This window comes from Lynx rufus, unplaced genomic scaffold, assembly GCF_022079265.1.
Source record: "Lynx rufus isolate CCGP_SWC_20201006 ecotype Redwood Valley unplaced genomic scaffold, mLynRuf1.p SCAF_4, whole genome shotgun sequence".
NCBI lineage: Eukaryota > Metazoa > Chordata > Mammalia > Carnivora > Felidae > Lynx > Lynx rufus.
In genome coordinates this window covers 167,772,538-167,791,191 of record NW_025814856.1, presented here as the reverse complement: position 1 = coordinate 167,791,191, position 18,654 = coordinate 167,772,538, and the positions used below count along the sequence as shown (strand labels likewise).

At 64.5% G+C, this 18,654-nt stretch overlaps 1 protein-coding gene across 1 annotated transcript; it reads left to right on the top strand.

The window, feature by feature from the left end:
- Window positions 1-590: 590 nt before the first annotated feature.
- Window positions 591-17,438, top strand: SHH (sonic hedgehog signaling molecule). Its single transcript, XM_047095269.1, has 5 exons — window positions 591-747; window positions 4,043-4,212; window positions 8,152-8,649; window positions 13,626-13,887; window positions 16,615-17,438. The coding sequence occupies exons 1-5, from the start codon at window positions 591-593 to the stop codon at window positions 17,436-17,438; spliced, it is 1,911 nt and encodes a 636-aa protein (XP_046951225.1).
- Window positions 17,439-18,654: the final 1,216 nt, after the last annotated feature.

The window sequence follows — 18,654 nt, the reverse complement described above, 5'->3', positions numbered from 1 at the left end:
ATTTTACAGACGTGGAAATGCGTTCGGGGGCGTTTAGAGGTTTTCCCAAGCTCACACAAGTGGGCGTCGAGGAGGGACGCGCAGCCCTGCCCACCTTGGTATCACGCTCGGGCCCCAGACTGCGAGAGCACATCCCGCGTTTGAAGGACAGAGAGGCGCTTTGTCACACGGGCCCCCGGGAAATCAATCCACAGCTGAGAGGTGACCCGACCCAGGACAGAAGCACACGCACATTCGACCGCCCAAGGGCAGGGAGCCCTCAGAGACACACAGATGAGCCGTCCCGTCTGACATGACGGGCGCTGCCCGCCCCCAAGGGTTTGGACAAAGCCACCCGAAGACCCCAGGCTGGACTCAGCTTTGGGGAAACCAGGTTGTGTCCCTGGATGTGCATGTCACAAAGGCTGTTGGAGCCAACAGTCTGTCTGAAACATAAAACTGACAGCCAGAGCCGCGATCTAGCAACGAGAAAATAAACGAGAGGCAGGTCACCCCAGGCGATGGTCAGCGCACCTGCCCACCTGTGTTCTTCATGTGGAGACAGGCACACGTGAGAAGCTGGGGACGCTCGCTCCGATGGGGGCTGGTCGATGTCCCTGGAGACTCCGCGCCATCACGTGATGCAAAGAGCCCTGAGTCGCCACAAAGGGGACCTGTACACGCGGCAGTTTGGGAAGCCCTGTCTGTGCCTGAGAGCCTCTGTCACTCCTGAGGCAGCGGTGGCCCCTCCAGGCTCCTGCCACGAAGGTCCCCCGCGTCCTAAAAGAGGCACATCTCACTCAAAGACCAAAGACTGTCGTGCTGAAAGGTTTCTCTCAAGGTACACCGTGCTGCTTTCCACGGTAAACAGAAATCGGTGCTTCGAGGGTTCATAGAAGCTATGTCCTTGAGCACACCTGGCCTGAAACCCACGTCAGCGGCTGATACCACTTAGCTTAGAAACACAGCCTTGCTGACTGTCTCTCCCGGAACTCAGGAGTGCAGAACGCATCCATGCTGAGCACTCGCCGCTAAGCGGCCTGGGGTGTCGTCACCCGCTTGCCCCCGTGTGCCGGACGTTATGCAGGCCGTGCTGCCACCCGTGCTGCAAGTGCCTCGCAGAGGAAAGGACTCACGTGAGGCCCGTAGCAGAGCAGCACCTCCCAGGGCTGGGCGCCGCTTTCCCAAGCCCAAGAACTTGATGTCCGTTACCCGCTGTGGCCCTGCGAGCGGGTGACGCGGCCTCAGGTTTGAGCCTCAGCTCTCTGCGTGAAGCAGGACACACGCCTGCCTCCCCCGGAGTGGGGGTCGGTCCCGCCATCCGGGGGGGCCAATGCGGGAGCCGTCCCCGGAGCCGCGGTTCAGAGCAGGACAAGGGAGGCCGCCCCGGCCCCCGCACCCCTCTGCCCCACATGGGGACACCGTCTTCCCGCCCCTCCCAGAGGTCCCGCCCTGAGCAGTGCTTCCTGCGTCACGCCGAACACAACAGAGAAACTTCGGGAACGTGACCACCAGTGAAGATGTTCCGAGGGCAAGCTCTCGGGCCGGATCATCCCGGCCGGACTCCAGGCCACACCGCGGGTCAGACGCGTGACCTCGAACGGGAGCCTTTGCCTCTCTGTGCCTCTGCGTCCCCACCTGCACAAAGGCAGGGGCGTCTGCGCGGACGGGTTGGACTTCGTGCCATCGCACTGCAAGGCTGGACTCCTCACCGAATGCAACTCTTGGGGAAGGTGCTCCGCAAACACACAGGGGACCCCGGGTGGCCGTGAACGCTGGCTGTGAGAAGAGCTTCTCCGGAGGGAGTCCTGCTCCTCTGTCCCAGCCGGCATTCCAGTCTCCCCGCCGGGGCCGGAGCCATCCTGCCCCGGGGTTCGCGCTCTGCAGGGACATGGCACCCCCACCCCCCGCGGTGAGGCTTCTGTCTCCCTCCAGAAACTCCTGCCCCGGCCCCAGAGCAGGAAGTGAGGACAGGCGACCAGCAGCCCACTCAGCTTTTCCTAGTAAACATCCCCCAAATATTAGGGCCACGTGAAAAACACGAGAGAGACGCCGTTGACCTACTCAAGCCCGAGCGGCTTTTGCCAAGGCCGCCAAGTCCAAAAGTGAGCCTGCATCCTCAGTCCCCTCAGCGCAGCACCCGCCAGCTCCTGGAACCAGCCCCCGCCTCCTCGCCCCTTTGCCGCCCAGTGTTTTGTGCACATGGGGGGAGGTGTCACTGTCCCCTCTCCAAGAAGGGTCGGGCTGGGGGGCAGGCCACTGGCTGAGGCTGCCCGGCCTGTCTCGGGGGCTGGCTGAATGGGCCCCGGGGGGCAGCAAGTGCCCGACGGAGCCCAAAGTCCCCGGGGAAGCATAGCGCCTCCGAGGCGGGGGCCCGTCACCACGGTGGGGCGGAGACCCCGATGGACACGCCCAGGGGGCAAGGAACACACGGGGCAGGAGTAGCGAATTCGGTTCTCGGTCCCCTCACCGTAGACAGACCGTTGGGTCAGCTCCCCTGACTCTTCCGAGGCTACGACCGAGGAGTCAGGGGGTCGAGGGCTGCGGGACTGGAGGCACCTTCGCTTCAGCCCCCTCAGCAGACGGGAGACGGAGGGCAGGAGCACGCAAGTGACCGGCTCGGCGGGACAGCACGGAGATGGCCTGCTGGGGACACGGGAGGAGCCTTCGGGACTGACATTCAGTGGAGCTGGAGACAGACGGCCTGTGCTCACGGCCATGTCTGCCTTGCGTCCCTTTCTTTTCTCTTTTCCTTCCTTCCTCCCTCCCTCCCTCCTTCCTTCCCTTCCTTTCCTTCCTTCCTTCGTTCCTTTCTTCCCTTCCCCCCTTTCTTCCTTCCTTCCTTCCTTCCTTTCCTTCCTTCCTTCATTCCTTCCTTCCTTTCCTTCCTTCCCTTCCTTCCCTTCCCTCCCTCCCTTCTTTCCTTCCCTTCCCTCCTTCCTTCATTCCTTCCTTCCTTTCCTTCCCTCCCTCCCTCCTTCCTTCCCTTCCCTCCTTCCCTCCCTCCCTCCTTCTTTCCCTCCCTCCTTCCTTCCCTTCCCTCCTTCCTTCTTTCCTTCCTTCTCTCCTTCCCTCCTTCCCTCCTTCCTTCCCTTCCCTCCTTCCCTCCCTCCCTCCTTCCTTCCCTTCCCTCCTTCCCTCCCTCCCTCCTTCTTTCCCTCCCTCCTTCCTTCCCTTCCCTCCTTCCTTCTTTCCTTCCTTCCCTCCTTCCCTCCTTCCTTCCCTTCCCTCCTTCCCTCCCTCCCTCCTTCCTTCCCTTCCCTCCTTCCTTCCCTTCCCTCCTTCCTTCCCTTCCTTCCTTCCTTCCTTCTTTCTTTTTTCTAGAAGGAGAAGGTGCGGGGACAGGAGTTGCCCTGAGGATGTAAGCAGCGAGCTGGCTGCCGGGAAGGCCCGGGCCCCTCAGAGCGCAGGGGGGCCAGACACGGGGCTCTGCCAGCAGCTCGTGGAAGCAGGAAGAAAGGGCCTCCGGCCTCCCTGGACAGGGGCCACGAGGGGACGTGGACACCACAGAGCCCTCTCTTCCAGGGTCCCCACACCGAGGCAGGGCCAGGCCGGGGCGCCTCCAAACCCACCTCCGGGCTCTGTGCTGAGAGGCCGGCCAGCGCCGATTCCCGCCTCCCGGGTCTGTGCCCTCACTGCTCTGAGGACCCGCCGTCCCGGCCTCACACGTGCACCCTCCCGTGGTCTCTCACACGTGCACACGCACACATGCACGCTCGTGTAGTCTCACGCGTGTGCACACACTCACATGTGCATGCTCACACACAACCACGCCCCCCCCTCGCTTCCCCCCCCACATCCGCTCTCCAGAAAGGGTCAGAGACTCATACACCCTCCGGTCCCCGGCCTGCGAGGCTCTGTGGCCGCTCACCAGGTCCCGCTGGGGCAGACGGGGTGCGGACACGGAAGGTCCCGGAGGACAGGGCCCGCGCCGCCCCCCCCCCCCAGGAGCTTCCAGGATCCCCATCGGGGAAGTCGGCAGAGCAGAGACTCTGAGAGGACTGCCCGGGGGTGCAGCCGGCCACCCCTGGTCGGCCCTGCCTTTTCCTGCTCGCGTTCCCAGGTGACCCTGACGTGCAGCGAGGGCCTCCTGTCCTAACTTCTCCAGGCGCACTTGTGTCTTCGCTAGGTCCGGAGGTCCGAGGAACGCCCCTCTCGCGGAAGGACTCCAAGAAGGCTCTGGGCCCGCGGACGGCGCGCCAGAGCTGGATCGGAACCACCAGGCACGGGCAGGTGAGGGACCGCCGGCTGCCTGGCCGTCTGTAGTCCCACGCGCACGGGTGGCCTGTGGGCCGGCAGTGGCCAGGACACCTCTCTGACCCCGGAAGGGCGCCCGACACCCAAGGCCTCGTGTAGACCCAGGGAGGAGCCCCTTGCTCAAAGCGAAGGGTGGGCGACTCCAGGCGGGAGCACGGTCTGGACAGAGGCCATCGTACCGACTCGGAGAGCAGCGCGCTTCAGGCCGGGCGTGCCCACGGCAGCATGCCCGCTCCCGGCCCCTCCGCCCGATGCCCTCTGCCTGCTCTGCTCTGCTCTGCTCTGCTGAGGAACGCTGCCGGAAGGCGTCAGCCCACACGGGAGCCTGGCCCCAAGCCGGCCCTCGCGCGGGCGGGCAGCGCGGGCCTTCGGTGGCCGGGTGGCCTCCTCCCCGGCCGCGGCCGCGGGCCTGCGCACAGGAGAAGCTTGTGCTCGTCGGCGTCTGGACTCCAGTCCCGGGCCAGGAAGCTGGGGACGCAGACGCCCCACGTGCAGGGATCGGGTAAGGGCCGCGGGGTTAGGAGAACGGGGCTGACAGGTGCACCCCTCCGAAACTCAGAGGGAGGCCCTGGCGGGAGCACCAGAAACCCGATTTGCCAAAGCTGGAATAAAACCAGCGAGAAATTGAGACGGACGGTAAGACGGGACGGCAAGAGACTGGGCAGAAGTCCCACGGGGAGGAGAAGTCAAAGGGGAAGGGGTTCAGGAGGAGGAAACAGTAAGGTTACAGATCCAACCAGGTTGTGGGCGCCCGGGAGGGAGCCGTGCGTGGGCTTCCTGGGGAGGTCAGAGCTCCAGCTGAGGCCCAGTGGGTACCAGTCTGAGGAGGGGGAGATGGGGAGGGGGGCGTGGACACTGGCGAGGGGGAGGGGCGGGGGAGGGGCCAAGCTGGCCAGACCCCTTCCAGGGGCCTCTCCACCTAGTCAGCGGGATCTTCCACACTGGCTGAGCCAGGGCCTGAAGGCAGAGTGAGGAGGCCATCTAGCGGCGGGGGCCGGTGGGGAGGCGGGGGGCCGGGCGGGAGGCGCCTCCTGGGGGGTGGGGGCAGAAGACAGCCAGCCACCTGTCCTCAGCGGGGATGCTGGTGAGGGCCGGAGGGATGAGAGGGATGGGAGGCGGAGGGGCGGGGGAGGGAAGGGAGGAGGGACAGAAAGAGGGGCGGGGGGGGGGGGGGGGCGGAGGGATGGTTGAGAGGGCACCCGAAGGAAGGGCAGAGCCCAGACCCGGCGGGAGCGGATCCTGAGATTACCTGGGACGCAGGGCCAGGCCGGGCAGAGCCTGGGGTTTGGAACCTCTGACCTGCGTGGGGAGGGGCCCGAGTCGTCTGGAGGGGGAAAGGCAAAGAGAGGGAGCCATCTGGTGTCTGGAGGTGGAAGACGGAGAGTGTCTGGTGTCTGGGAAGTGGGGAGGGGGCGGGACGAGCGGAAGGGAAAGTGGGGGGCTCGCTGGCGCCCTTGCTTCTAGGGCAGTAAATACAAACTGCACGTGAGTTTGGTCCGGACTCTCACCCCCCCACCCCGCCCCCTCAACCCACAGCAGGGAGCAGATGCTGGGAAGTAGGCATCGGGGGCGTTTCACAGGCCGCCCTTATCTCATCCCTGAGGATGGCCAGTCCCGGGGGCGGGGCGGGTGCCCCCCCCCGGCAGGCTCTGGGGTGTCCGGGCGGGCGGGCGGGCGGCAAATGGAGGGGGACCCTGGAGTGAGGAGGCCAGCAGGCCTGGGGACCTCCCGGTGGCCTGACGAGGGCAGGGCCCAGAGGGGGGCCGACAGCTCCCTACAGCTCCGGCTTTGGCCTCCAAGGTGCCAGGTGCGAGCTGTGCACCGGCGGGCGGCCAGGCTGGAAACCCCGTGCCTCCGGGAACCGTGTGTTGTGGGTGCCCGCCACCAGGCTGGCCCTGGCTCCACACGGGGGTCCCGGCCTCCTTGGCACTGGGGCCCTTTCTCCCTCGCCCAGTTTGCAAGGAGGAGGCGAGAGAGGGGAAAGGAGGGGAGAGGGAAGGAGCCTGCAAGGTGGGAAAGGGAGAACAGAGCTGTGGCGTCCCCGGGGCTCAAGGCCCGCACCACCCAGCAGTGTCACGTCCACCCTGCATGGTCACCGCCTGGGACAGGCCAACCCTCCAGGCACAGACAGTGTGACGTCTCCCGGTCTGTTTGCACCGTGAGCACAGACGCACAGACAGGCCCTGTCACCTGAGTGGAGACCCTCCTTCCCCCGCTGGCCTGGACAAAGTTGGGAGCTGCTTTCCCGCCTGGCCAGAGGCAGGCAGCCTCCTGAGATTGGTGGCTATTCACAAATCACAGGACGGGGTCGGGGGGGGGTGGCGCAGGTGGGTTCCATCTCTGGAGGTCTCAACTGGCTGGGCCCCAATATTCTTCAGCATCTTGGAGGCCCAGCTAGACGGTTCTCAGGGTGCTCGCCTCCCCCGCCGTGCCCGCCAGAGGCTTGCCTAGGCCGCTGGGAACACCCCATTGTCTGAGGGTCGAGCTTTCACCTCCCGGGCTGGGCTGGGGTCCAGGGAGACACTTCACTTCACAGAGGGACACTCCAAGGTCTGACTCTCCCCGGGGCCGGTATTTCCATTCTCCACAGAGAACCTTCCCTCCCTCCCTTCCTTCTAGAGCAATTCCTACACATGGGCGAGGTGGGGGTGGGGGGCGAGAAGGCGAGGGTACGTTCTGCAAAATGGGGGATTTCAGATTTTATTTTTCTGGTCCAAACAGGACTCTTTTGGGGGTTATTTTTTTTAATTCTGAAGGAAGCCCAGGGACTGAGGACTACAGGGTGGCTGGCTCTGAGCACGGAGCCCTCCTTGACCAAAACAGGGTCCCCCCAGGACCCTGCCCCCTCCCGGGCTGCAGCCCCCAGGCCCCTGACGGCTGGCTGGCAGAGCCCCATGGAAAGTCGGCTAGGCACGACGTGGAAGGAGCCTGAATCCCACATTAAGCTCATCCCTGGCCTGCACTTTGCTCCGATCGATTGATCGTGGGGGCGGTGTATGCTCAGCCTTGCCCACTCACCACTGCCCCCAGGCACAATGGGCCTCCGCCCACCACGCAGGCCCCAGCACCCGCTCCCTTCTCCAAGCTGGGGTGCGGCCCCCACACCCGCTTGGCCCAGCCAGCCGGACAGCCCCTCGGGTCGCCCTGTCCCAGCCCCTGAGCACGCCTGCATCCCATATTTTGGAGGGTTAAAAATAATGCATTCACTGAATCCCCATAAAAGAGCAGTATTTTCATATTTTTCTAAGGCGCTTAAGGCACTTCAAATAGCAATGCTTTAAGTTGTGGTCAGTGAGAATTATCACCAGAGGATGTTGAATATTCAGGAGGAGGCTCGGACCCTCTGTCTTCAAAATGCAGGGAGACCTGGCCTGCACGATAAAGTCTCCCGAAAACAACATTTAAATATAGGACCCGGGTAGCTTTGCCCCTCAAACATTTGAGAGACTATCTTTTTGATGATCAAAGCGTGGAGTGGGGGGGGGGGGTCTAGACTGTCCTTTAAAACTTAAGTTGGTTTTAACTGAAGCACCTACCATTCTGGAGAAAGGGAAGGGGGAACGCGGTGCTGTGCACAAAGCGGGGGGTAACCGGTGTTATCCCGAGGAGCGTGCCTCCTCCCCTCCCGCCCACCTTTGTCTCAGTGAAGATTTTTTTTTTTTAAACTCAAAGGCTTCAGGTGAAAATAAAGCCACGGCAGCAGCAGAAAAAAAAAATTTAGTCTTTTTTAGGGTTAAACATCAGAAGACAAGCTTGTGCTGCTGTGGCCAATCAGATACGCCCCTGCCAGCTATAATATAGCACCAAGGGCAGCCTGTCTCGCAAGCTCTCCAGGCTTGCTACCATTTAAAATCAGACTCTTTTTGTCTTTTGATTGCTGTCTCCAGCCCCAACTCCGATGTGTTCCGTTATCAGCGACCAGCAGCCTGCCGCTCCAGCCCCCGTCTGGGTGGGGATCGGTGGCCAGTCTCCCGCAGCCGCGGCGGGCAAGGTTATATAGGAAGAGAAAGGCAGGCAGAGAGCGAGGGAGCCAGGAGCAAGCCGGAGCGCACGGGCACACACTCGCGCACACAGACCCGCACGGGGACAGCGGGAAGGCGCTGGGCTCCGGACGAGATGCTGCTGGCGAGATGCATGCTGGCGGTGTTTGTCTCCGCACTGCTGATGTGCTTGGGGCTGGGGTGCGGACCCGGCAGGGGATTTGGGAAGAGGCGGCACCCCAAAAAGCTGACCCCTTTAGCCTACAAGCAGTTCATCCCCAACGTGGCCGAGAAGACCCTAGGGGCCAGCGGACGATACGAAGGGAAGATCTCGAGAAACTCGGAGCGATTCAAGGAACTCACCCCCAATTACAACCCCGACATCATCTTTAAGGATGAAGAAAATACGGGAGCAGACCGGCTGATGACTCAGGTAGAAACCCGGCGCTGGGGCGTGGAATGTGCTGCTTTCACGGGGGTTCTGTGTAACCAGCGGCTCCAGACGGAGTCTGTTTGCTCTTCAGGCCGAGAGCGAGGCGACTTCACCCTCTCCTTCCCCACCCACCTGCCTCCTTACCACCCCTTCCTCTTCGTGGAGGGGGAAAGGAGGCGAAGGGTCCAGCCGCAGAAGTTTAAGGTGGGGGTGGGCGGGGAGGATGGCAGATGTGGTCCACGGCTGTGGCCCTGATTTGATCTGTCCTGCTGGGACGGCCCTTCCCATCCTGCCTCACCTCTGGCTTGCAACTTGGGGAGACCCTCCCTCCGGGGGCCTCTGTCCTTCCCAAGTCGGGGATGCACACGGAGGGAGGGGGCAGAAGTCCGCCCCCTGAACGTGAAGCGGCTTCCAGGTCACCCTAGAAACGCAGCCTGGGGCATTAGACAGGGGCGCTCGCTGGCTCCCCTTCTGCACGGGGCTCCTCCTTCCCACGGCCACCCCCACCCCGCCGCCCCCGGGGGGCCAAGGGCCCCCGCACGGGGAAAGCCAGCAGGCAGAGCCCACAAGAGGCGAGGGCTCCAGAGGCGCCGCCTGGTCCCTGAGTGTATCACCCGGCCGGCCGCGCTGCCATTTCACCGCGGGCACTTGTGCCCGGCAGAGTGTGAATGTATTGATATTTCTTTAAGGATGCGCGTCCGTTCTCCCGAGCCCGCGGTCCTTGAGGGGAGGGACTTAGAACTTCTGGCATTGCATCACTCCGGTCCACCTGCCGGCACAGGAACTGGGGACTAGATATTAGCGGGAGGGGGCTAGGACGGAACAGCAAAGCAAACCAGCCGTGCCCTCCCTCCGGGCCTCCGTCTGAGACTTCTGGCTGCCACCCTCCCCGCCAACCGTAGACTTTCTGAAACTCCATGCACGTATCACCGAAGCTGGAAATGGCTTTCCTGGCAAATATAGGTCAACATCCTTTTTATTGCCCTATTAAAATCTCCAAGTCCTACCTTTTGGGCTAGGAGCGCACCACCGCTGGCGGGGCGCAGGCACGGGGGAGGGCGGGCGCGGAAGGCGCCCAGGGGGAGCCCCTCCGGGCCGCTCGCTTCCCCGGCCCGATTCGGGCGGCCAGGCCGGACGGAGGGAGGAGAGGGGCCGCGGGCTGGAGCGGACGGAAGGGGCGGGAGGGAGCCTCGCTCTCGCATCTGCACGCGACCACCTTAAATCTGGACCGCGAGTGTGGACGCGCGCGCCTGTGCCCGGGAGCGGCGCGAGCCACAATGAACTCCGCGCAGGCCGCGGGGCGCCGGGGGCGCGGCCGGCTGCGGGGAGACCCGGACCGCGGTCACCTCGCGCCCCGCGGGAGGGAGGGGGCCTTCCCGGAGCCCCCCTCCCCCCGGAACCCGGGGAGAGGGGTGGCGCGGCCGGGGGAGGCGGCGGGGGCGGGGACGCGGAGGTCCCGAGCCGGCGGGGTCGCCGTGCGCCCGCGTGCGCGCGGGGCCGCCGCCGGAGAGGGGCCCCCGGAGCCCCCGCCGCGGGTCGCAGAGCCCCGAGCGCGCGGCCGCGCCTCGGCCCCCGTCCCTCCGGGGTGAGCGGTCGCCGCGGCCCGGGGCTCCCGTGCCGTGCGCGGGGCCGGGCCGGGCCGGGGGCCGCAGCGGGGCTCCGACGGCCGGGACGGTCGGGCCCGGAGGGGGCGCGGCGCGGGCTCCGACGCCCCCCAGGCCGAGCCCCGCACCCCCGGCCCCTCTCCCGGCCGCTCGCCGGGGACCCACGGCCGAGCCCGGCGCCCGACCACTCTCGCCGCCGCGCGCGCTGGCAGCATTTGAACTTCTGACCTTCTGTCAACTTCCCTCCGACGAACGGAACGAAAACAAATACTTTTTTTCCTTAGGCTAGTGGCCATTCCCGTTCCCAGCACAAAAGGACGGGGGAGGGGCAGCCAAGTGGGGGCGGGGTGCGGAGAGCCGGGCCGGGATTGCAGCCCGGACCCCACGAGTGTCCCCTGCAGCCGCAGATGGCCGCTGGGCAGTGCCGGAGGGTGCCCCTGGCGTACCCTGTCCTGCCCTTCCTTCTTCTCCCCTCCGAGAGCCGCGGAGGGGGCGGAGGCCGGGGTGGTGAGGGGCAGGGCCGGGGGGCCGAAGGGGTGAAGCCGGACGCCTCCCAGGCCGCAGGGGCCGAGCCCTCCTCGAGGACCTGTTCGCCCGCCGGCCCCGCGCTTCAAACAGCCTCCCGGATTCTGTCCTCAGGCGCGCGTGTCCCTCCTCCCCCGGGGCGGGCCGGCCCTCCGCGGCTCTGTGTGTCTCTGTCCCCCTAATGTGACTGCCGCCCAAGTCCCTCAACCATGGCAAGACCGTCCCCAGTGGAACTTTCAGAGCAGTTCTGGAACGCATGAGCTCCTGGTTAATATTAACTCGGAGAGGGGGAAGCGCAGACAGACGCGCTCGCCCCGCAGGCGCGGGTGCCAGGCGCGGGTGCGGCGGCCGGGGGGCTCCGGGGGCAGGGCCCGAGGGCCGCGCTAGGGACGGCCTGGGACGGACGCCACGCTGAACGGATTTGTGTGTGCGTGGCGGCCCGGCCCGGCGCGCAGGTGTGGGTTTGAGGAGGGTCCCCCTGTTTGGATAGGAGGGGTCTGTTTTCCCGGAGGGGGGGGGGAGGGCGTGGAGACAGGTGTGTGGGGACTGGAGGGGGGGTCCCTTTTGAAGCGGGGACACCCCTCCCCCGCACTGGGGAAGCCGGGCGGCCCTGCTCGGGCTTCTGGGCACCGAGCGGCTGCGCAGACTGGAGAGGTGGCGGGGGCTCGGGCGCGGGGACCGACTCGGCCTCCGCCCACACAAAGCCCGGCCCGGCGGCCCCGCTGGGCTTCACGGTGGCTGCACCGAGCCGGGCTGGATTCGCGGCCCACGACCCAGCGAATCGCTCCCCGGCCCGGGCTTCCCGGCTCCGCCTGCGCCCGGCCCGCCGGCCGGGTGCACAGCGTCCCGCAGGCGCGCGCCGAGGCCTCGCGGCGCCCGGGGGAGGGCGCGTGGGGAGCGGGGGGCCAGCCGGGCCTGGCTCGGCCTGGGGCTCCTCGCCGGGGGCCCTCCGCCTCGCGCCCGACTGGCGCAGCCCCGGGCGCTGGGGGGGTGGGGGGTGGGGGGCGCTGGCCCGCGGCCTCCCCATCCCGCCGCCCCTCGCCAGCTGCCCCGTGGGGAGCTGCGACAGCTCCGTCCGCCCCCCAGGAGGAGGGAGCCGGGGCGGCGCGGGGCCGGGGTGCGGGCCGTGTGCGTGTGCGTGCGGGTGCTGTGCGCCTGCGCAGCCGGCCTGCCAGCCCGGCTCCAAACTGACCCTGGTTTACTGATTGATTTTCATGTAAAACGCGTTCAATCCTCAGGATGACCTCACTCAAACTCTGCCCTTCCGACTTTTTTTTTTTTTTTTAAGAAAACCGCTGTGACCTGTTACCGGGGCCGCCCCAGCACCCCCCCCTCCCCCGCCAATTTGTTGCATGTTTAAGTCCACAAGCGTATTACTGGGTGTTATTACTGTCCGACACTCAGGACTTCTCCTGTTGCGCAACCTTCACCTCCCCCGGAGGCGCGGGCAGAAGACAGAAGTCCGCGCACGTCCCTGCCCGGCTCGGTAGGGGAACCGTCCCCACGCGGCCCACAGGACCCCCGAGCGGTCTTCTGTCCGCCTCGCTCGCCGGGGTCCACAGCCCAGCCGGCGCCGCCTCGCTCTGCGGGAGGTCAACTTGAAATTGCCCTGCGTCCCCAGCGTCCGCGTGTCTTGGGGACGCCCCTCGGCGATCCTGTCACCACCGGTTCCCCTCCTTCGAGCCCCTCGCCCCACCATCAGCAGGAACGTCTGGGCAGGGAGGGAGTCCACACACAGGGCCGCCGCTCTGCTGTTCCTCGCATCCTTAGCTGAGTGTGACCGGAGAGATCCGCGGGGGCTCCCCCAAACCCCAGCTCCTCGTCACCCCGGCTCAGGTCACGCCTCTTCAGCGTCCCTGCGCTCCCGCAGCTTCCTCGCCGGTGGGGGGGAGACGCCCCGAGGGCTCCCAGGCCTCGGGCCTTTCCGCCTCCCCATCCCCCACCCCTCAGGCCCCACCTCCTCCCTCCACCTCTTAAGTTTGCTCTTCAAACTTGCAGGACGCCATTCTGCTCTGGGGCCAAGAAAACAAGAGGGGGGAAGGGAACAGGTTAAGGAAAACAAGAGACACCATCAGACCGCAGAAAAGCCGGAGAAAGGAGTTGTGTGGAGAAAAGGAATGCGGCTGTCCTGATAAAGAGTGTTTGTCGTCGGCCCGCCCGCACCGAAAATTATAGCTCACCTGCTTGCCCTTCAGTCGGCTCCCTCCTGCCCGTCCGGGCTATGGGCTCCCCGCCCCCCTCCCTGTCTCCCTTTGGCTGGATTCACGTCTCAGATAGGCACAGGGTAGGAGGGAGGGCCCCGAGATAACCCAGGGCTCTCCATTCTTAAGAAGCACACCGCATAGGTTCTGTTTCTGCAAAGTTGCGCCCTGGGCCTCTCTCCAGCCTCCTGGGGAGGGAGTCCGGCCAGGGAGAAGGGTGGAGCCTGGCGCAGGTGTGGAGAAACGGGGCCACCGAAGGGGAGCTGGGGAGCAGAGGGCGCCTGGGGGGTGGGGGGAGTGGGCCACTGCCTTGGGGGCCTGGCCGGTCCTGCCGGTCCTTGTGTGAAACACGCAGTTCACCTGGTTCAAAAAGACTTCACCTTCTCAGGCCCATGGGTGCTGCGCTATGTCAGATTGTCGGGGCGAGGCCCTCGGTTCATCTGCAAAGAGGACCAGCCCCTCGGGCAGAGGCCCCCCCCCCCCCGCCGCCCACCGAATTGCCACGGCCGCCCAGGCCCCCCCCCCCCCCCCCGCGTCTCCACAAGGCCCTGATCCGCAGGCCCCGGGCCGGGCAGGCCCTGCGGGGGGCCGGGACGGGTGGTGGGCCCAGACACTCACGTCTACGGGGTCCCCCTTCTCTCGGCAGCGCTGTAAGGACAAACTGAACGCGTTGGCCATCTCGGTGATGAACCAGTGGCCCGGGGTGAAACTGCGGGTGACCGAGGGCTGGGACGAAGACGGCCACCACTCGGAGGAGTCGCTGCACTATGAGGGCCGCGCGGTGGACATCACCACGTCAGACCGAGACCGCAGCAAGTACGGCATGCTGGCGCGCCTGGCCGTCGAGGCCGGCTTCGACTGGGTTTACTATGAGTCCAAGGCGCACATCCACTGCTCCGTGAAAGCAGGTGAGGCTGCCGGCGGGGCCTGCTTCAGAGCCCCCGCCCCCCTCCCACCCACCCAGCAGCTCCAGATCTGCCCACGAGATGTCCCCGCTGCGCCCTGCAGCCTGACTCGAGGGAGGGAGACGCGGGGGGGGGGGGGGGTGGGAGGCAGCGTGGCAATGGCTCGGGTTGCTATTGTGGGAACGGACCCTGTAGAGGTGCATCCCGCCAGCCAGGAATCGCCCTGCTTTGAGGCCACCGAGGCCCGGGGGGGGGGGTCTCCAAGCCCAGATGCAGAGGGCACAGGGCTTCCGGAGCCTCCCCCCACCCTGCTTCCGGAGCCCCCTCTGCAGGTGGCGAGACAGGGAGGGTGGGGGAGGGGACTCTCCCGGTGAGAGACCGAGCCCTGCAAGGTGAGCCAGCTCTGGCCTACATTCTTCCTCTCCTTCAGGGCTCAGGAATCAGGCGGCCCCCATCCAGCTCCCCAGCACAGGAGGGGCGCCCGGGGTGGGAGCCTCGGGCCGCTCCCCTCCCTGCTGAGCAGCTTGGATCCTAAACTAAGGCAACTCACTGGCTAAGCCTTTGGGGAGAGGCCTGGTGGGAGGTAATAAATCCAGTGGTTACCACTTCCAACATCTGGAGGCCGCCTGCCCAGAAGCATCCCCCCCCCTTATTAGGAGCCAGCTGGGTGTCCCTGAGCCACAGGCAGGGCCGGGAACACCGATGGGAGCCTGCAGCTGTAGCCGGCCCTGGCTGAGGGGGACTTTCCTGGGCCTACAACGCCACACTCTGTCGCTGGCGGGGAACAGCCACGCCAGCAAGGCACTGTTCCCGCGGCAAACAGCCCAACCCGGAGGCTATTTATGCAGATGTCTGCATCTCAGCCTAAGGTGGTGCATTTAGCAGAGCAGCTCGCAGTGAATTTCGGAGGACCGGTGTCTTCCCCGCGCCGTCCCCCCCCCCCTCCCGCCCAGTTTTGCCTGATTGTCTCCTACACCGTATTTTAATAGCATGTGTTAGCAGCAAAACGCTCTCGAAGTGTCAAGACGCCCTTCGTAGCTAAGGGAAATAGTGGCTTCTTATCACAACAGAAGGAAAAGGTGTGGAGGGGGCGGGGGGGGCGGGGGGGGGGGCGTACGGCCAGAGAGGGAGGACGAGCAGGCGGCGCCCCCACTCCGCGGGGCTCCCCGGGGAAGGTCGCGGCGGCGCTCGCGGCGGGCCAAGCCTGTCCGCGGGGTCCCCCTGGCGGGGGTCCCTAGAGGTCTCCTCGCAAGTGAGCGGTGGTAATCCCGCCCCAGGATCCCGCCCGGGGAGGGCAGACCCCCGGGGCGCGGAGAGCCGCTCATTGGCATTCGGCGCACACGGGCCGGGGCGCGGGGCGCTGCGTGTCAAGCAGGGTCGTGCGACTCGACGACTCGGGCTCGCCTGCGCCCCGGGTCGCATTCCGGGGGGCGACGGCGGGCCTCCAACGGCCAGGCCCGCACTTCATGCCGCAGAAACCGATGAGAAGATTAAAAACCCTGTGTAATTCCAGCAGGAAGATTCTTTCTCGCGATCTCTATTTGCAAAACGCATGATCCCGGAGATTGGAATGCAAAAGACACCAGGCCCTCCCCGCCCCTCCCCCGCGGCCCCCTGCGCGCCGCCCGGGCTCCGCGCATTGTCCTCGGGACAGTGAGCCTCAGAGAGCGACGGAGGGCTCGGGAAAGCGGGTAGTCAAGGGGCCTTGAGAACCGGCCGCTTCCAGCGCTCGAGCAGGCCCCGCCATTTAAAATTCAAATACACATCTTGAGCGCTTGGAAGAGGGAGGCCTGGCTGTGCAAATAGTGCTTGTGAGGCCCGGCTTCTGGAGAGCCCGCGTGTGAATCGCAGGGGGGCGGGGGGTGGGGGTGCACCTGAGCAAATAGGGAGGGGGCGGCCGAGAGAGGGGATGAGGGAAATGGAAGTGGCCCCTCTTGCCAGAGTGTCTCCCAGTTATGGCAGAGACCACAATGACAATGCCGGGCCCTTTATTGGATTTTAATTAGAAAATCCACACAAGCCCCGGATTTTCACACCTCGGCCAATTCCCTAGAATGTTTGTCCAGTTGCTACAACTACTACAGCTATTTTGCACTCCCTGGCCACCCCCCTGCAACACACACCCCCGCCCCCTGCAACCCGCCGGCACCGAGGCCCCCGGCTGGGCGCTGGGGGGCGGGCAGGCGAGGGGTCCCCGCGGCGCAGCGCGGGTGCGGAGCGCACGAGGGGGCGCCGCACCCCGCGCCGGGGGCGGGAGGAGGAGGAGGTGCACCCCGGCGCCCGAGGGAGCTCGAGGAGGCTTCCTGAGGAATCTGAGTGGAGAGCAAATACCCCGCGAATTCAGGGCGAGGCCGGGTGTGTGCTGAGCCGGGGGATGGGGTGGGAGGAAGGCGGAAGGGAAGGAGTGTAACCGGCCTCCCGCCGGAGACGCCAGCCGACCTTTGTCACCTCCAGTCCAATCTTAAGAGAGCCGTTGAGGAATGTATCTGCAGCTGAACTTTGTCACCGAGACGGCGGGGCCGAGGGAGAGGGGTCCGCGCCGGACCCGCCTGGACTCTCTCCCCGGAGCTGCGCGCGTCCCGAGTCTGGGGCGCGGGACCGCAGGCGGGGGCCCCTCCCCTCCCCCACCCCCCCACCCCCACCCCCACCCACCCCCCCCCCGCCGCTCGGGCCTCCTTGCAGGCGCTCACCACCCTGTCCCCTCTTGTCTCCCTTCTCCTCCCCCCGCAGAGAATTCGGTGGCGGCCAAATCCGGCGGCTGCTTCCCGGGCTCGGCCACGGTGCACCTGGAGCAGGGCGGCACCAAGCTGGTGAAAGACCTGCGTCCCGGGGACCGCGTGCTGGCGGCCGACGACCAGGGCCGACTGCTCTACAGCGACTTCCTCACCTTCCTGGACCGCGACGACGGCGCCAAGAAGGTCTTCTACGTGATCGAGACGCGGGAGCCGCGCGAGCGCCTGCTGCTCACCGCCGCGCACCTGCTCTTCGTGGCGCCGCACAACGACTCGGCGGCCGGGGAGCTGGAGGCGCCGTCGGGCGCGGGGCCGCCGCCGGGGGGCGCGCCGGGGCGCCGGGCGCTCTTCGCCAGCCGCGTGCGCCCGGGCCAGCGCGTGTACGTGGTGGCCGAGCGCGGCGGGGATCGCCGGCTGCTTCCGGCCGCCGTGCACAGCGTGACGCTGCGCGAGGAGGCCACGGGCGCGTACGCGCCGCTCACGGCGCAGGGCACCATCCTCATCAACCGGGTGCTGGCGTCGTGCTACGCGGTCATCGAGGAGCACGGCTGGGCCCATCGGGCCTTCGCGCCCTTCCGCCTGGCGCACGCGCTCCTGGCCGTGCTGGCGCCCGCGCGCACGGACCGCGGCGGGGACGGCGACGGCGGGGGCGGCGGCCACCTGCCCCCGCCCGCGCCGGCTGCGCCCGAGGCGCCGGCTGCGGCCGACGCGCCGGGTGCCGCGGGCATCCACTGGTACTCGCAGCTGCTCTACCAAATAGGCACCTGGCTGTTGGACAGCGAGGCCCTGCACCCGCTGGGCATGGCGGTCAAGTCTAGCTGAAGGCCGGGGAGCCGGGGCGGGCGCGGGGGTGGGGGCCGGGGGGGGAGGGTGGGGGGGAGCGACAGCAAGGAACAGCAACAGACACGCGGAAAAGCGCACGGAATGAGACTTTAATTATAATAATAATTAATAATAATAATAATAAAGTAGGACAGTCCAAAGTAGACTATAAGGAAACAGAGACCCTGGGAAGTTTTGTCATTGTGTTTAGTTTATATATATATATTTTTGAATTTTTTTTGGTTGTTTTATTTTGTTTTTTGTTGGTTTTTTTTTTTTTTTCACCTCTCCTGGCTATTTATTTGTTTGGTATGAATAGATGTTTTAAATAATATGAACCGGACCTTCAAGAGCCTTAAATAGTTTGTTTCTTGGATAATTTATTATTATCATGTGAACTGTACTCACGGGGGTGAAAGATTATTTTGTGAGGCCAAGCGACCTGCTCAGAGTCTATTTTTCTACATGTCCCTCGCCCTGACCTTCAGAAAGCCAACCTGCACACTCCATATCCCCTCCTTCGCCACGCGCCTGCTTTTCGGCAAATGTAAACTGAAACATGCTTCGTGGGGGTCCACAAATTATATTTTTATACACAGAATTGTAAATTAGATTTTTTGAGAGATCAATACTTAACTGAATTACATTTCATTTTTGAAATAGTGTAAAATATGAAAATATATTATTTTAATTTAACTAGTTTGCAGCGTAGCGGCCACCTGGCGGGCTGCCTTCATGGCTTAATATTTGGTTCTCATCACCATTTTGGCCACATCCTTGGAAGTTGAGACTGTTACACGCACACGCGCACGCACACACGCACACACGCACTGGTTTTGTTCTGTTTTTGTTTTTGTTTTGGACAAACTGGAAGAACTCTGTTATTTTTACCTTCAAAGAATTTATTAGAAAATAATATTTTTAAAAAGCGCACATAGTGATGAGCCCACAAGGACAGAGGCTGTAGTTTGTACAGAGAAAAACAAAGGATGTTTTTGCATTAATAACTTGAGAATTAACTGCTGTAAATTTACTAAAATGTATTTTTGAATATTTTGTAATAGTTTTATAGAAATAAAATGTACCACGCACAGACTGGTTAGTATATCCTAACTGAGAATTCCTGTCGCAGCCCCTCTTTTCTTTTCCTTTTTGGCTTCTCTGTCCGGGAACCTGGTGCTGACAGGAGTCCCCAGCGTTATATTTTTAGATGTGT